This window comes from Cygnus atratus, chromosome 1, assembly GCF_013377495.2.
Source record: "Cygnus atratus isolate AKBS03 ecotype Queensland, Australia chromosome 1, CAtr_DNAZoo_HiC_assembly, whole genome shotgun sequence".
NCBI lineage: Eukaryota > Metazoa > Chordata > Aves > Anseriformes > Anatidae > Cygnus > Cygnus atratus.
In genome coordinates, this window is record NC_066362.1 from 184,857,104 (window position 1) to 184,875,644 (window position 18,541).

General features: G+C 39.7%; 1 protein-coding gene across 1 annotated transcript; it reads right to left on the minus strand.

Annotated features, from left to right (window-relative positions):
- Window positions 1–6,394: 6,394 nt before the first annotated feature.
- On the minus strand, window positions 6,395–16,657 carry RFC3 (replication factor C subunit 3). The gene is made up of 9 exons (XM_035542636.2): window positions 16,500–16,657; window positions 15,867–16,004; window positions 14,667–14,734; window positions 11,767–11,864; window positions 10,936–11,117; window positions 10,557–10,693; window positions 10,349–10,447; window positions 9,197–9,266; window positions 6,395–7,568 (listed from the first exon to the last, which is right to left on the minus strand). Exons 1-9 carry the CDS (start codon window positions 16,584–16,586, stop codon window positions 7,377–7,379), a joined length of 1,071 nt encoding a protein of 356 aa, XP_035398529.1. The 5' UTR covers window positions 16,587–16,657; the 3' UTR covers window positions 6,395–7,376.
- Between the last annotated feature and the right edge of the window lie 1,884 nt (window positions 16,658–18,541).

Sequence of the window (18,541 nt, forward strand, 5' to 3'; positions counted from 1 at the left end):
CAGAGGCAGTAGTAGCCTAACTAGAAGGAAACTTAATTTCTGAACAATTGTCAGTGGCTCTAAAAGCAACCATCCCCTTCAATAAGGAATTAATGTTTGGTTAGAAGGATAATGTATTAATATTTCCTCACATTTACAAGTGTTCACAAGTGTTATAAAGCCAGAAGGTCTACCTGAAATTCTCATTTTAATCAGCATGCCAATAGCAAAACCAGGACTGAGTTCATTCTTTCATTTTTACACGATGGCCTGCATTTGAAGTCCTCAGGACAGGTGCTATCTTGAGCTAAAGGATACATCAGGGAAATGTTGACCTTTGGCTTAATGGAAACTCCTCCTGGCCTGCTCTCCTGAGTAGTGTTTAGTCATCATTTGTTTTCCTCTTGTGCTCTCTGCTTTTCTGAGACAGATTTTAGAAGAGACAGGTACAATTTTTCTGGCCACATTTAGGCCTGTAGAATGTAGATGTGTTAGTCTTGCTCTGTGCTTTGTATTCCCTGGATAGTTAATAGCAAGAGGTAGCCCCTTTAGAGCATGAATCCTAGAATTCACCTTGAGCAAGTGTTGGGATTCGAGAGCTCATGTTCTGCACCTTATCTTCTCTGTCCAGTGCTTGTGGAAGGACCTTGAAGAGGAGCTCGGCCTCAGACACTGGTTCTTGGGTGTTTCATTTAGGAAAAAATGGATCCTAAGTAGGAGTTAAGATCTAAGAATGGAAAAGAGGAACATGAACAACAGTAAAGACAGACAAATTCTTCCTCCAGCACCTTTTGGCCAAGCAATGCTGTCTACATATCCCTCTTTTGTAGAAAATATCACTGTTAAACTGGAAAGAGAGACAAGAAACAGCAGCCTAGCTGTCTTGGTTTCATCTGGGATAGAGTTAATTTTCTTCCTAGTGGCTAGTATGGTGCTGTGTTTTGGATTTAGGATGAGAATAATGCTGATAACACACTGATGTTTTTGTTGCTGAGAAGTGCTTACACTAAGTCAAGGACTTTCAGCTCCTCGCGCTGCCCTGCCAGTGAGGAGGCTGGGGGTGCACAAGGAGCTGGGAGGGGACAGAACCAGGACAGCTGACCCAGACTGGCCAGAGGGATGTTCCATAACACACGGCATCGTGCTGAATACAATAATACTGGGGGAGTTGGGCAGGGGGCTGCTGCTGCTTGGGGATGGGATAGGCATTGGTTGGTTGGTGGTGAGCAATTGCACTGTGCATCACTTGCTTGGTTTACTTCACTGTTTTCTTTCTTTTTTTCTTTCTTATTAAACAAACCTTATCTCAGCCTGTGAGTTCTTTAATTTTTCTTCTTAATTCTCTCCCCCATCCCACTGGGGAGGGGGGATTGAGCAAACAGCTGTGTGGTGTGCAGCTGCCTGCCAGGTTAAACCACAACACTAGCTTGGCTCTTCTTCACAGTACCTGCCACTACAAAGCTTATGGTCATTCAAGGCCTCATCTGTCCAAAGGACACTTTCAAAAAAGCTTCCAGTGTCTAACACTATTTCTGATCTACCACTGATGACCACCTGTACAAATATCGATATTTATAAAGCCAAAGCCTTCTTGCTTTTTCTGATTTGCATGTCCCTCTAAATTCCCCGGTGTGGGAGATTTCTTCATTTTCTCCACATACAGTCCATCTGCTGTTCCTAACTTCTGTCATGGACCCATTGAAAATCACCCACAACCACCTCAGGATCCATGCATGAGCATAGATTGGGGTCGCCTGTTCTGTGCTTGCATGTTGAATCTCACACAGACATTGTGAAGTTGGCACAGTGGCTGCAGCCCATAATGCTCACATCCCTAGAGCTAAGAGACTGTGAACAAACACTGTTTATCTTCGTCTGGCATAAACAGGTTTGATGAGGACGAGTCTATCATAAAAGACTTTTGCCCACTGGGTAAATGTCTTTCTTCTAATTGTCTGCTAATTGGCAAAGAGCTAATCCCACTTATTATCGAAATTCTTTCTCCGGAGAAAACTGAGCTGAGAGTTTCATAAATCCTTTTCCCTCATCCTTTTCAATTTTAAAAATTATTCTAGTGTCATTTGGTAGCTATCACCTAAGGAGGTGTTCTGTTTGAGTTAATCAGCTCCTGCAAGGTTATCTGTGATCTATCCAAAACTGCCGAAGCCAGCATCTTGACTTCTGTCTTAATTAGTAATTACTGGCCTAAAATTGTCATTTACCATAGGCATTTGTACTGACCTCTCAAATTAAGATCATCCATGAAATTAAAAGTGGAAGAATTGGGTTGCATATTCCATCCACCAAAGCATATTATTCATGGTGTGTGGCAGGGAACCCAAGTGTAAGCTATGATTAAGAACACTGCAGTTAGCTTGCCTTTGAAATGTAAATACAATTAATGAGTATACCTGTCCTCCCCCAGGATCTGTCCTTGTCTGCTTCATCCTTCTGACTTCTTTGTTTCTTCTCTTTGATTGGGCTCTTGATTTTCTTGCCTTCCTTCCTACTCAAGACTAAAAACATTTTACAGAAGAATTCCCAGCGGCAAAAAGCACAGAAAAATATGCCATAGATTTCTCGAAATGTTTGCTTTATTTTAACATACCTTTAATGTCTCATTGTGACCAGGACTGTGCTAAGTGTCCCTTTCATAATTTAGCACAACAAATCATTTCACATGAACATAGTGTTGCAAGTTTAAAAGAAGAGCGCCGGTTTGCCTGCAGTGAAAGCCCGTATTGGCAACATTTAGCCATGGTAAAGCTGTGTCCATTGACTGTCTGTCACAGACTTCCAAACAAGAGCAGCACATTTAATATAGCAAAGTAAATAGTCTTATTCAAAAAGAAGAAAATGTTCTTGAGGAAACACTGGGGCAGCCAGAAGAGGGAGGTGACAGTAGGTCTCCATCTCTCTGTTGTCAGTTGCCCTTGATCCACACTCTCCTAACTGTATAGTGTCATGAGAAGAGGCTAAAAACACCCAGGAAAGGTATTTTAAGAGTAAGTCATGACAGAATTGCCATATAGCCCTTATGGGAAAGTGAACAGGAAACACACCTTCTACAATTTTTACTAGCTCAAGGAATGCTGAAACAGAGTGCACAAATTCTTCCAGAAGTTCAGTACCCATGCCACACACAAATGTAGAAGAAAATCTGTTATAGGGATGTTTAATGGCTAATAGGCTTATTTTTCAGGCAAGCAAAGCACCCAATGTTTAAAAAAATAATAATAAATGACTAGGCAGGCCTGATTGTCTCAATTAATTTGGACAGAAAATAATTTCAGTTTTGATGACAGAAAAATCTGAGTCCTTTTCTCAACATATTGAAGTTAATAGCAAATTCTTTAATCTACATCATGTTGCAACGTGCAACTAATTCCTGACATGCAACTTGGATGACATACTATTGATTAGTCTGCAGGGCATATTCAACAGTAGAGTTGATTTCTTTTGATTTCTTTTGCATGCTTACATATTTGCTTTCCTTCCCTACATATGAAAAATAATGATCAAGAGAAGTATTTAGACTTTCAAGAACTAGAAGCACATTTCACTGTCATTTTAAGACAACTTTTATTTAGCAGGCTACAACTCTGGGTTTTGTTTCAGGTCATTGATTGAAATCCAATGCAATAAATCCATACAGCACTAATTGTTAGTGCAGGCACAAGACATTAAGCAAGAAGGATTAAAGACTGCTCAAGCATACTGGAGCTCTTTCCAACAAGACAAATTACAGTTATTATTTTATATCAATGAACTATAATAATCTTGAATTCCCTGCACCAGAAGGAAAATTTGCGTTAATGAACTCTTCTCTTATCTACCTTACCTTCTAACCTGTAATAATCAGGCTACTTCTTCCATGAAGAAGGGGATGTTCCTCATGTCAGCTTTGCTAATGTGAATTTATTTAATCAAATAAATTTTTAAAATCTGTCTTCCAAACATGACATTTTTATTATGATTAATGCTCAAGTAGTGTTGTTTACCACGGAAGCCTAAAAAACATATAATTTTAAAAATATTTCTTACAGCAGTTAATACTTGGAGTCTTAGAAATAGGGAGTAAAGAAGCCTGAATGCACCACTCATCCTTTGCACAGCTGATCTTTGCTGAGCAGAGAGAGTTTTGACTAATGTAGTTGCTGTCTGGTTTCTTGATTTTTTATTTTTTTTTAAATCAGTTTCACCCCTACCTTTCTATGCTACTGTGAAGCTGACTCCTCTGCAACCTCTCAGACTTGTTCAGCGTTTAAGTCCCACCTGGATAGGAGCAGCTTGAAGTTCTCATTTTGAACTAGCAGGAGGTAATGCTGGATGAAAGCAGGGGTAATCCTCTCAGCATGCAATTCAGAAGCATTTCTAAGCAGGTCTCAAAAGATGAAATCAGCTGAAGAAACAGATCATCTAGAGGTTGATCCTGTGCTATTCGGTGTTTAAAAGACTATCTGACTGCCTCTCCCACTTGATCTGTGAGGCAGGTGTGGTGTGCGGTGCTCTGCATATGTCTGGCATGGCACTATTACTCAGTTGCACAAAATAAAGGCTGTGAAGGCAGCCAGGCCCACCCCAACACCCTTGCTTACCAGGCTAAGGTTCTGCTTTTGTGGTAAAAGGCATATATAGTGCTGTTACTTGGTAAACTCATAAGGGGAAAAATAGCCAGTCTCCATTTTGTTTAGTAGCCACCTGGTCCTACAGTCCCATCAGCCCCATTTGCCGATGGGCATCATGAGGAGGAACTGGGGGGCGTACTTGCCCCCTGCTTCCTCCAGCACAGCCCAGAAGCCCAGTTCTACACCACACAGCTTCTTTGTAAATGCTACAGCTACCCAAAAGAGGCTTAGTCTCTAAGGAGGTACTCCAAAAATTACACTTTTTACTGATCATAGATACTAAAGCACTTCTTCCCTTAAAAGTTACAGTCAGAAGAGGGAACATGTACAGAGGCTTATGAGACAGTGTGCTTGTTTATGAAGTTTGCATGTTCTAGGCTATGGAAGATGAAAAGACAGGAGCAGGATCAACAGGAGAAAGTACAGGCTTTCCAGAACAGTGATGACCACCATATCTGATCATTACTCTATTTTTCCATCCTTGACTACTTGTTTCACCTGAGATAAGAGCATAAAAATGAAACCATTCAAAAAGTGGCAGCAAGAACAGCCACACCATTATGTTGGGGTTTCCGTCTCCTGGACGAAGCAGCTGAAGTCTTTTCAAGCAGCAGTCCACTCCTCTATCTCCAGCTGACACAAGTACTATCCAGCTCCTGCCTCTTCACCCTCCACATGGATTGTATTACACAGTATTTCACAAATCCCTACAACCATTCTTCTTCTCCTACATCGGTTCTTAATGGGAGGTACAGTGACATGGACCAAGCCTGCTTTACCAACTTCTGAACTCAGATGCTTCATTTATGAGAATGGTTCACAGAACAAGATGCTAAATCACAGGCAAGAAAATAATACCAAGATAGCTAACTTCTGCTTACCTGAACAGAAAGCTGCTTTAACTCCTAGAAAGCAGGATGGGGCCATGCAGGCAGTTGTCATGAAGCTTCAGGATGCCCTTCATACCCTTTCTGTGGCACCCTTTCCAGGGACAGCTGATTAAAAGAGGCAGTGGGCACTTTTAAATGGTGTCACTTACCATTGTCATCACATCCTGGAGTTAGAGTAGGCAAAAGGTAAATTTTATTTGGCTTTTGAAAATAGGTACAGACTAGGCTGCTGAAACAGCAAGCAATCAGTACATGCAGTAATTATGCCCCCCTCTCCCATTCTTGCGCTCTGTCTTAAGATATTTAAGCATTCATTTCCACAATTATTGACTCTGCTAATGTAATTTATTTCAGAATTAACAAAATAATGATTTTCCAGGATCTCCATCAGTCAATCAAGGCTTTCACCATCTTGACAAACTACCACTGCTGTAGCTTTGCGTGACAAGAGCAGATGGAAGAGAAAGCCCATCTTTTAGATTTCCTTAATTTCAAGACCAGTTGGGCACAAAGCAGGCCAGCACTGTCTCGTGAGAATGAAACGGAAAGTAAGCTGTGTGCTAACGACATACACAGGGATGGTCAAGTTTCCAGAGAACAGCAATGACACTTGCCCTTTGACAGGAAAACTAGGGAGATTCTTTCTCAATTACTGCAGAGAGGCCCTTTATTAAAAAAAAAAAAAAAAAAAAGCCATTACATATAACTAGTTCTGACTCGAGAAGTCCTCAAAATCTAAATGCTTTCTGGCTTAATTAAGGGGACTAGGAAACAGTATTTAATACAATCCAGTAATAGTCTAAATCAGCAAAATGAAAGCCACGGATGTCATCAATTTAGTCATTTTTAGGGTACCATAGGACATAGAAATAACGTGTGAAAGACTTGCAGCATAAATTGGTGTAACTTCTTTTATTTCAGTGTCTCCCTGATGATGCATGTCTCACCTTTCTGAAAGATATTCTACATCAAAATAAAGTCATAAAGCCGGAATGTACATTCATTTAAGGTTATCACATACACTAATTCAGCATTTAATTTGTTGCTCATATTCTCTTACAATTTATTCTACTATTTAAAAAAAAAGTATTACATGTTCTTTCACATCTTAAAGTGACGTTTTTGTTAAAATTTGAAAACTGACCATCAGTTAAACCAGAATCAAAAAAATAATCTTTATCTGAAGTTATGTAGTTATGTGTGTTAAAACAAATATGCAAGTGTCAGCCAGCAAGTGGCCTTACTTTATATAGAGATATTCTTTCTAAACAAAAAAGTTCAATGTTGTCAAACTGATATACAAGCAATGAAGAAGCATTATTCACCCAATTTCAATACAACGGCTTACAAACGGGAGTCAGAAAACATTCAGTATCAACATGCCACAGATAAAAAACACTGTGGTTAAAAACCAAAAAAGCCAAACAAACAAGACATATAAGTGACTAGGCAGAAAATATATATCTGTTCCTCAAACTGGAATTTACCACAACATGGATACATATGTATAAAATCTTTCGCTTACAGCCCTGGCCTTGAACAATCAAGAAGCCAACATGCAGCATCTCTTCTTCACTTAAGCTTACAAATACTGCAGGCAGACTATGATCTTATACAGCTTCCAAGGCAACCTGTTGTCTTTTGGAAAGGACAAAAGTATTTTGTATGAATTTACCAATAGATTTGACGCTGTTAACAATCCATCTGGTTTCTAAAACTGAACACTCTTCTTCAGTTCGTTGTAGTTTATATGAATAACAAAATAACTTGGAACAATATCCATGTGCCATCAAGCATGGACAAGTAGACCGTGTTATTTATTGGCTATGTTATTGCCATCATGATACAAAGACTCTGTATGCAGCTCCAGGCATCAGGGTTAGAACATCATGTCATCTAGTCCATCCTCCATAAACTTCTTGTAAATTGCCATAAACTTTGCTACAAACGCTTCAAGATGATAAATGACTTTGCTGCCCAGTTGCAAGCGGTGTTCATAGAAGGCTGCCATTTGTGCAACTTCTCCTTTCAGTTGTCCATCACAGTTATTCAAAAGCTCTGTCAGAAGACCCTAAAAGCAAGACAGCATTCAAAAAAATTACACTCTTTCTGTTAAAGAGGATGACCTCAATTTTCTGGAAATAGCTAAGCAAATGACCATCAGCTCAGTCAGGAATCTAACAGAAAAGATGTTTAAGAATCATTACACCACCTCTCTGACAGGACTAGACTGATGGAACTGCGTCTCTTCAGAATATTCTTCCGGGATAAATAATTCATGTCAAAACAGAAGTTAACTGTTATATTCTTAGACAAGAAAAATCATATAAGGGAACTACTCATGCCTTAATGATGAAAATAAACTAGCTTCATCTCCAAATGCTATAAACTCTACTTGCATGCAGGCATACCCGTATAAGGAGAATTTTACGAAGACACAGGTTTGTTAAGATCACTTATTTCCTATCTTGGTATCACTGATCAAAAGGAGTAATAAGCTGTTGTTAACAACAAGGAAATGGCTTAAAGGCTGTATATACACATTTGTGTATGTATATAGACACACAAGATACTTTACAATTACTTCCATCATGACAAAAAAAACACACTATTTCTGGTATGAGACAAAAAAAATCACTGCAAGTCCATCTCTATTAAAACCTGGGATTAAGTGAGAAGTATCTCAAGCACATTTCAGGTTTATGAAGTAGGCAGAGGACACCTTTGGCTTGAAGACAAGAGTCCTCAAACAGGGCAATACTGGTGCTAATAACTCAATAGGCAAGAAAAGTTAAAGATAAGTCACTACTGCAACTGTCACAAAGCAGAAGTCAATGTGACAAAAAGATTTTGTCTATGGCAATATCCACCCAGGGTAAATTGCAAACATTATCTTTAACCTTCGTCCTTTGTTCTAGTCTGGTTTTTCTTTTTTGTTTTTCCCCTCTCCTTCCAGCATCTTTTCACCCTGCCTAAAATAAAAAAACGTGTCCTATTCTTTTGTTTGTTTGTTTTTATTAGTATAACAAGATTTCTGAAGAAACCTGCTGCTCTACTTTCCTTCATGAACCTCTCCAACAGGACATAGCAAATATTGAATATATAACAGAACTTTCACAAAAGAGAACAAACTGAATCAAAACTAGCCCATAAAAATACACCTATGCTTCAGTACAGAAAATGACAAATGACCTGGTAAATCTTCAGGGGGACAAAGCATGTCCTCCTTCGGTTTTACTCAGCTATAATGTCGCTGTCAACGATCACAAAGTAAAGTCCAGTAAACCCATTCAACAGAGGTCTGAACAAGGAATGCTGTGATAAAAATACACTAGTTACAGAACAGAATCTTCCTGCCCTCAAGATGTACGCTACTCATATCCATGTTCCAAAATATATTTAGGCATGAACAGAACAGTCCAGTAGATACACTCAGAATCCTGTGAACTGAATGCTATGGAACAATGTTTGCAGGAACAAGGTCTTTAGCTACTGATTTAAAGTGATGACCTGGACTGTTCTGGTTACTTTAATAGGAAGAAACACAGAAAAGAAAAGCATCTTGAGGTCACTCACATCTGTTTGGAAAGAACACAACTTTCATTCTATATTTGGATATTTTTGATTTTTTTTTCCATTTAAAAACAGATTTTCAGTGTTTATATCTCTACCACATTAAGAGCTAGATCGCTGAAGTACCTTCATTATAATCTCAGGAGGAATACAATGTGTTAGGAGTTCATAAAGCCGTCCACGAACCTCTAAAAGCCTGTTGGAAAGACAACAAAATATCAGGTGTATACCCACAAAGCATACAATTTTTTACTATTTTTTACTGTAGTCATTTTGTCAAGTGTGGGCAAGATGATCAGGTTGTAGAAAATGATCCAATTATCAATTCTCAACTTCTGATACTGAGAGGCTACAGACATTTGAATTCTATACAAGATTTTCAATGACATCAAGTACCATATGGAGCAGCCTAAAAGAAGCAGGCTGCATGTATGAGACACAAAGTGAAATAATAAAGAGGGCATTTCCCACTGTGCTTGAAAAATAAAGCGCTTCATCCTAAGCTCTTTCACAAAGTCACATTATGCTAGAGGTGGTAAAACAAAAGCTTTAAGTATGAAAGTAAAAAGGACAGCATAGTACTCAGCTAAACTTATGATCACTTTTGGTAGCAAGTCTGCAACACACTGTACAGAAAAGGCAGAGAAATTGATCGTTCACCATTAGAATGAAGACCAGAAACCACCTACAGATTTAACCAAAAAACTGAACGTAAAAGAGTTGAAAGAGAAAGGCCACAAACACTCAAGACACTCCATTATTCCCGAAACACATATGTCTAATTAAAAGTTTACTGCAACTTAACCTCATTATTTCTGAGCCTTCCCACCATGAACATCATGAAAAATGTTACTGCTTTCTTCTCCTCAAGTCTTTCCACATCTCCCCACTCTGTTCTCTCTAAGTCTCACTGCTTCCATACATGCTATGTTCTCTACGTATTTTCTATCTCTATCTATTCAATGATCTCTGATCATTTCTGGTCATCTTCTCCAGACTTGAGAATTTGCCTAAAACCTTTCACTGCGGTGCTTAGAAATGGATACACCATTTCAAAACAAGCCTCACTACTGCTACGCAAACAGCAGAGACTTACTCCAGTGTCACACAGGCTGTAATTTCTAACCTTGTAATCCACTAAGCTACAAACTCCAGTAAAACGTCAGAAAATTACAGATAACTAAAGATGGCATGTTTTTAACTACAGCATTTCTTACGTTCAAGAAAAAAAAAACATACGTATATAATTTATAAATGTAAGCATGTTTATTCATCTACCTTTGTGGCGTCTGTTGACTGACAATAGCATTTGCAGTTTCTCTCAAATAAACTTCCCAGTCCATTTCAGGAATGTCTTGATCAGCAGTGAAAGGATACCTACATGATGATGATGATAAAGCAAACTGTCACCTACTCGAAGAAGGATACAGAAGTTGATTGCTATGTCTAAAGGCACAGTTTACATTAATATTTAGCAGTCACTTACTGTTGTACTCTGCAAGACTCGCACATCAGCAGTGCTTTCCGAAGATTCCTGCCAGACTTCTCTGCAAGCCTTTGAGCCAGTTCCTGAGGAAGAGTCAGGCCTTCCTTCTTACACACACTGGACAATACATTACAGATCTAGATGGGAAACAGCACAGAGCGCAACATTTAGCAAACAGTTTAGCACCAACAGGCTCTCCTACATGAAAAATTTCTGAACCAGAGATGGACCACTCTTTCAAGTGACGTGCCTGACAAGTCACCCACCACTACTAAAAACTAGGTCACTTGGTGAAAATAAAACATATCAGAAGCCCACAACAAGAACTCGTCTGGCAAGAAGTTTTAAAGGATTTATTACTGCTTCTGTTTCAACGTACATCTTCAATGCTGGGAGCAGGCACTCGAATGGCCAGGCATCTGCTTTGAATAGGTGCTATAATTTTTGAGATGGAGTTGCAGCACAGGATCAGCCTGCAGGTTGCCATATACTTCTCCATTGTTCTTCTCAAAGCATGCTGGGCATCTTTAGTCAGTTTGTCGACTTCTGTTAACAGCACCACTGAAAAAGGGTAAAAAGTGCACTTTTTTTCATATCAGATCGCCTTAATAAAATGAGTACTTTGACATATAAGTGATAATATTAAAATGAATTATGCAAGCAGCACAGTTCCACGGGCAGGAAAATAAGGCAAGATTAAGACAACAAGCATGCCTTGCATAGTCTGCCACTCCCTCATACTCTATACTTATGTACTGGAATGTCCATTTCTTTAGAGTAGGGCCTGCAACACTTCGGTGCCGAGTAATTCAGGTAGACGTAGAAGCTTTCAACCTGATAATAAGTGCAGTAACTTCTTACAGTAATTCTAAGTAAGAAATGCAAAAAGAATTTATGGCATAAGGTTATATAAAAACCCACACATTTCTTGAAGACTCCCCTCCATGTATTTTATATTAAGAAGCTAACATCGTGCCTTAGCAAAGGAGGGACAGAAAGCTGCCTTGTTATGGCAGATGCAGGGCCTTTCCATGGAATTACAAAGAAAAAGAAAAAAATATATTTCAATAATGCTTTGGAACAATCAAGAGACGCTCAATACAAAACAACTAACTTTTTTAGCTACTTTCTGCAGATTCAGTCACCTGAAATCTCAGGAAAAAAAAAGATTCAAAAATACTTTGACTGGTTTTGCACTGTTTTTACTCACCTTTGAAGTCACGTTGAGTACTTGTCTCAAGCTGTTGAGATTGTGCTACTGTCTTCAAGAGTTCCTGAATTACTACACGGTCATTATTTCCAGCATCACTGCATCAAGAGATTGAATAGAACTTGTTTTAAAACAACAACTTTACACTGCATATAAAATACATCCTCCTAAGCAGCCTTTTGGTCAACTGACTATCCAAGAATGACAGAAGAATTCAGAAGCTATTGAGGTTAGAATTAACCTCAACACACACATTTGGTTAGAAGTTACCTTCCCAAGTAATAAAAAAAACTCGAACTTTGTGAAGGCACGGCTGGATTAGTCACACTACATTTGGAAGTAGCAAAACTGTTGTCAAATGTTTTTATCAACTTACTAAAAACAAAACACATTTTTCTGGCATGAGAAATCAAACCTTTTGTCACCTGCAACTTGGACACAAACACTTACTGTGACCATTTTTGCCCACCATCGTGGAAAGAAAAAGTGAGTAACCACACAGGAGGATGCCTGACTCAAAGGACTGATGCAAACACTTTTAATTTTTCCCTTAGAACTAGATGTCATGCTATGAACAAACCATATGCTTAATGCAAATTTGAATGGCAGACACAGTGAAGTTATAAAAAGTTACTAATAAAAGATTAATACTGAGATACCATTAGAGCACAGCTGGCAGGCTTGTTTTTCTTAGAAGGCAGGAAAACAAGAGGAAATACATGCTGATCTCCTTCCTGACTCTTCTCTGTACTATCCCCTCACTGGCAACTGCACAAGTTTCTTAGCTCCTAAGTTAGTAGCTCAGCTAGCTTGACTCAGATTTGACATTCACTGGGGTGACTGACTTGTCAGCTGTATTACTGAAGCAGCAAAGAAGAGAAGGTGGAAAAAAACACAATCCTTAGCCTCTTCAGACTGTTGTCTTCACAGAGGAAGCAGCTCTGCAATGTTTCACTGGCAAGCAAATAAAAAAGACATTCATCCGTCCTGCCTGAGTCACCACTCAACCCGACCTTCCCCTTCTTTGCCAAGGAGAAGGCAGCAGGATGGACAGAAGCATCACGTTAACTCAACGTTCACAATCTGCTGAACAGGCTATGCTGACTTTGACTGAAGCGCCTACTCGGTCCAAGAGATCTGTCCTTCAGCAAGGGAGCAGGACTATGATTACAAAAAAAAAAAAAATCTAGTTCTACTCAGTTACAACAACTTTTGGAAATGGAAAACAGTTTCCTAATATTTAAAATAAAGTATTTTTTGCAGTAACAGAGAATCCAGGGTCATAATTTCATGGTGATAGATACCCTTGATACTATGCAACCACAGCAAACGTTCCAGGAAAACAATGAGCAAAGGCAGAATTACCACACAAATGTACTTTTTACCCCTCCATATTCTTTCACTACTCACTTACTCAGGGTACCCCATTTTAGAATATCTACTTGAGCTATTCAAGTGGCCAGGAGACAATGCTTTGGAATTCAGATGATAGAACCATTCTTTTTCCTCCAAAAGGAGGCAATCTAATGAAGTTCCATAAAAAATTCGATGCCTGTAGAGTCCTACCCCTTCCCAGGAGTTAATTTCCTTTCCCTGATAGCCATTTATCACATTCTATGTTACCAAGGATGAACTACATTATTTCACAATACTATTATTCAATCAAAATTCACAGACCACACCGATAAACATTAACCAGCACATGCAGGTTCACTATCTGGTCAGAAATAAACATGACAATGACAATTATTCCACCACTTAAAGCTTGTGAACCTATATATTAGTAATAAAAAACCTACAAGTGTAAAATTGCTGCATATTTAAAATAAAACACCTTTATAAAAATGTTTCAAACTGAAGCACTCTAGAGAGTAACAGAAGCATTAGTTGCATTAGGTTGTCAGAGCAGAAGACTGAATGTCAGACTTCTTATATCACCAAGATGATATACTCACTATTACTGTTTATTCTTAATTATATAGTTTATTAGTAAAAATCTCAGCTTTGTTTGAGGCCACACCAGGATACCAGCAGATAGTCACTGATCAATATACAGAGACTAACAACAAAACAAGCTTTTAAAGGCCACGCTGTATGATAGAAACACAGAGCAACACAAGAAAAGATTTAGCGATAAGCACAAAGCTACAACTTACTTCAGGATACTCACTGTCTTACAATTTCAACTCGGACAACAAAGCCACCATAACCAAAGCCTACCACTGCACAAAGACATTTACTGTCTTGTGATTTAAAGTAACATTAAAGGGCTTCAGGTAAATACAAGTACTTTGGGTCAGTGAACTATCATCAGCAATTTCACAACTGTCACAGGAAACATACAACACGCCCTTACAGCTTCTGCCATTTAAATCAACATCTGACTTCCCTCACAACAGGACTCCCAGGATTTAGCGGGTGCTTTTTGTTGTTGTTGCTTTGTTTTTAAAACTCTGTGCTTTACACTATTTTAAGAGTTATAAGGTAAATCTTGCTTGCTTTCAAGTTACTTTATTTTTGTATTTGTAAGAGAAGTAATAATTTTGGGTCGTTGGTTCCAACAAAAGTTCTCATTTGCAACCCAAATGGCTAAACTTATGAATCCAGAATTGTTCCTCAGTACCCAGTCCTCTACATCTGCATGCTGATCCAGCTGGTTAAGCAGAACATTACTGTTTTAATTATACAGCAATCCAAATGTTTGTTCATTTAGAGCTGTTCCATTAAAAATCCTCTCCCCGCCCTCATGTGCTGCCCAAACCTACAAGCCAATATCTAATTTGCTCAGGCAATAAATTTGGTGATCAGACCCTTATATAGCTCAAAACCACTTACAATACGGCTAGTGACTTATATTTAAAGTGGGACTTTTTTTTTTTTTTTTTTAACTGTACACTTACCTTGGGTTAACTTCAAGGTGATAATTGCTTGCAATCGTGCTAATTTCAATTTTCTTTTTAGAAGGTGCCTATGTAGAAAGTAACCATATTACATTTCAGAAAGAGTTCTAAAGTCAGAAGGAAATATCGATCTTACAGATTATAACTAGTTAGGTCCCTGGAAAACTGTTAAGTCCAGCAGACCAAACAACCACTCAAATACTAGCCTTATGCATCTCCTACCCCTCACAACCCACCCTCAAAGGAGAAAAGGAGTTCTGATACATTAACTACCCTATAAAACAGAAACCAGGGCAGGTGTGTTGGAATTAGACAATCTTTAAAGCCTCTTTCAACCCAAGCCATTCTATGATTCAAACACTAATGGTGATTATAAATGCATACTCCATTTACTGAGTTTTGTATCAAGGAATCTCATTACTGGAATCAGCCATTCAAAATAAATGATATTTTGTCCACACAGAGAAACACTTTGGAGAAAAAGCTTTGGACAAGCCAGAAAAGACTGCATAAATATAACAGTATTTATATAACCCTAAACTTGGGTCTGAACAGTTTCATACACCCTATATTTATATCACCCAGTCCAAGTATTACATTCATTCCACTACTGAGGATTAAAAAGCGAGCATTAATGACCTACTTATAAATAAAGTTTGATAATTCCTTGATTACTAAGCCTTCCATAACAATGATTGTGAATAAATAACTTTTTAATAATAACTAATTAAGTGCCTAAAACCAGGGCAAGTAGAGCTTAAGCTGACTTTTTCCTAATGAGGAAGCTGTTACTATTGGGATGAAAACACAAGTTTCAATTTTCAAGTATAACTTTGCATATGTAAGAAAAGCTGTGTTAATGATTAAAAAAAACTGCTTTTACAGACAAATGAAACTCTATATATTTAACTGAGAACTAGTCTACTACACATGATGCTGTTTTACTTGTACTACTTTGGACAAACAAACCAAAAAAAAAAAACCAACAACCCACGAACACCTAAAGGAACAAGAATACTTGGCAAAAGTATTTGTTCAAGTAACCAAACTGATTTCATTAATTGTATAAATAAGCTAAAAGATACTGAACGCACAACACAAACACACGTTTTTAAGTTCAAATAAAGGCCTTATAAGAGAAAGATGTCAGTATACAAGTATCCTCAGTGCTTTACAGGGGAAGTGAACTTCTTTTTTTACCGTTATACTCTGATGCTCAATCCTCAGTTTTTCCACACCTGGACCATATAACTCCCTTAACAGACACATTATTCTCGTCTTCTTTCCAGCTCCTGAGGGTCCATACACCAAGAGATGGGGGAAGTCACCACACTGAACCTGAACACAAAGCAGCAAGATTTGTTAGCCACAACAGTTACTTTCCTTACATTGAAAGGGTTATTTACATAACCATTCTCACTGAAGTTTACATGAAATGACTTCTCCAGGTACTGCTCAGTCCCAACATACTAGTTAAATTATGAACTGATGAAGTGAACTCCTCTCCTTCAATACTATTTCCTTTGGAACATATTTGCCCCTCAAAACAACACATAACCTCATTTCACTGGAAACACCCCCCCAAAAAATATGCATTTGCTTCCAGGGTGACAACTTAGGGCTGAAGTATATACATATATACATAAACACTTCCGGTGTGCATGTATATACGCTCCTCCTTATACACTGTACGCTCTAAAACCTTTATATATGACCATATTAATTAGGTGTTTAATCGCCGCCTGAGCGAACCGGCGGGCCCGGTCTCGAACCCGTTTCGAAGGGTCCGCGCCCCCCCCTCCGCCCGGCCGCCGCCCCGCGGCGCCCCCTCACCAGGCAGCGGAGCTGCGCGGCCTGCTGCCGGTGGAAGTCCAGGCGGCTGAGGCTGCCGGGCCGGTACTTGTCCACCCACAGGCTCATGGCGGCCGAAAAGACCCGCGCGGACCCAGCTTCCAACCGCCCTCTACGGCGGCTGCCCGGGGACAAAAGGCAGCGGATGCAAACTCGGCGAAGAGGAAGAGCGCTGCTGCCCCTCCCCCGACGAGCACCCCCGCCCGCATTTTGGGGGCTCTTTCACCCCCGTGAATGATAATTTTTGCCATCGCGCCCTCCTGGGTTTTGTGTGTAAAGACACAAAGGCTGTGCTCCTCCTCGCTGCAACTCTAGTCATTAGTCATACAGAATCATAGAATGGGGTTGGAAGGGACCGTAAATATGACCCAACTCCAAGGGACCCGCTCAGGGCAGCGCGCTCCTTGCCCCCTGTGGCAGGCTCGTTTTGTTCACAAATCATACACAAACACTTGGTTTGGGGAGTGCTGGCCCCCCGCAGCAGGCCCAGCAGAAAGCATGTCTGAGGGGAGAGCTGTGATCTGCAGCCAGCGGCGGGAGGCAAGGCGAGCTGGCGGGCAAGGAAGCAGCAAGGAGCAGGCAGAAAGCAGCCCAAAAAGCTTTCTCGGCCTGCCCTCCCTGCCCCTGATCCGGAGCAGGCAGAAAAGAGCCCAAAAGGCTTCCTTAGCCTGCCCTCCCTGCCCCTGCCCTGATCCCTCAGCGTACATCTGGCCTCTTGACCTCTGCAGATGGCGGGCAACAAGAGGCCGGTGTCCTGCATCGGGGCAACATACGCTCCTCTGCTGCTTTGTCTCGCTCTGTGTCGTCCCAGGCTTGCAGACTCATTACGGATCAGTGGGTTGCCCGTAATCGATGTGCCACACTGCGAATTTACAAACTAAGCGCGTTGCTTTATTAACAGAATGCCCGTGTACAAGAGGAGGTCTTACTTTGACTCTTTATGTGGTAGCCCTGATAAATGATCGTGCACAAACGATTTGAAAACAGAAAAATTACTTAAAGTCATAAAGCATCGCTATACGCATGCATAGGCTAAAATGTGTCAGCCTGATTTTTGTACTTAAATAACTTTTGTGAAAAAAAATACTTTAAGAGTTCATGTGACTTCCTATTTATCCGCTCAATGTTTACATTTATTCACAGAAAGCCAGAATGCATGTAATAGCTTTGTTATCTTAAATATTCAAGTTACTCCTAAAGGCCACATAAACCTAGTGGGAGCAAAATAAGAGAGCACATCAGCTAGTAAAGTTAGGTGTTTCTGAAACATTGCGTACTCTCCTAGACGCTCATGAATCAGTTTTATTTGCAGATTGAATTATAGAAATTAACTTTATACTGCTTTGTCAGCACCGTCCTTACGCATGACTGAGCTTGTGAAAGCTGCAGCTGCAATATCTGGCCTGTGTGTACATTTGAGTCCCTTTCTTCTGCCCAGCACCACAGAGTGATCAGTTCCTTTGCCCTTTTCTAAGTTTTCATTTTGTGCGTCTACAGTGTTTCTCATGTGGCTGTCCTCCCCCCTCTCTTTTTCATGACTGCTTAATTTCCCCTGTTGTTCCCTTTGGTTAGTTATATTTATGACTAGCCTTTACAAGCTTTTTCAGATCCTTTGTTCATTTACCTCAATTTTTAATAATTTCTGAGTGATGTGTTACTCTTGTGTCTATCAGTGTCTTGCTAGACTTAATTGCAATTTCTGTGATAACTCCTTATAACCTACTGTTTTTCCAGCCCCTAGAGATACTGTATTTACAGATGCATGTCACCGTCTAGCAAGTGCTTTGACAGATTCTCCAGGGTTTTGAAAGTACCAGTGAAACAAAACCCTTTTTGGATGAGGTTATACTTAAACAGGTAGGACTCAGTCCAGCAGGCTTTTAGATGCTTCCAGCTCCCAATGAGATCACAGGCTGAAGACGCCTAGCAGCTTTGAAATGACCCTAAACTCTTTTTATTATTAGGTCATCAAATTTCCTTAGGATTTCTTATTTTCCTGAGCAGAAAATGTTGGGAATTGTGCC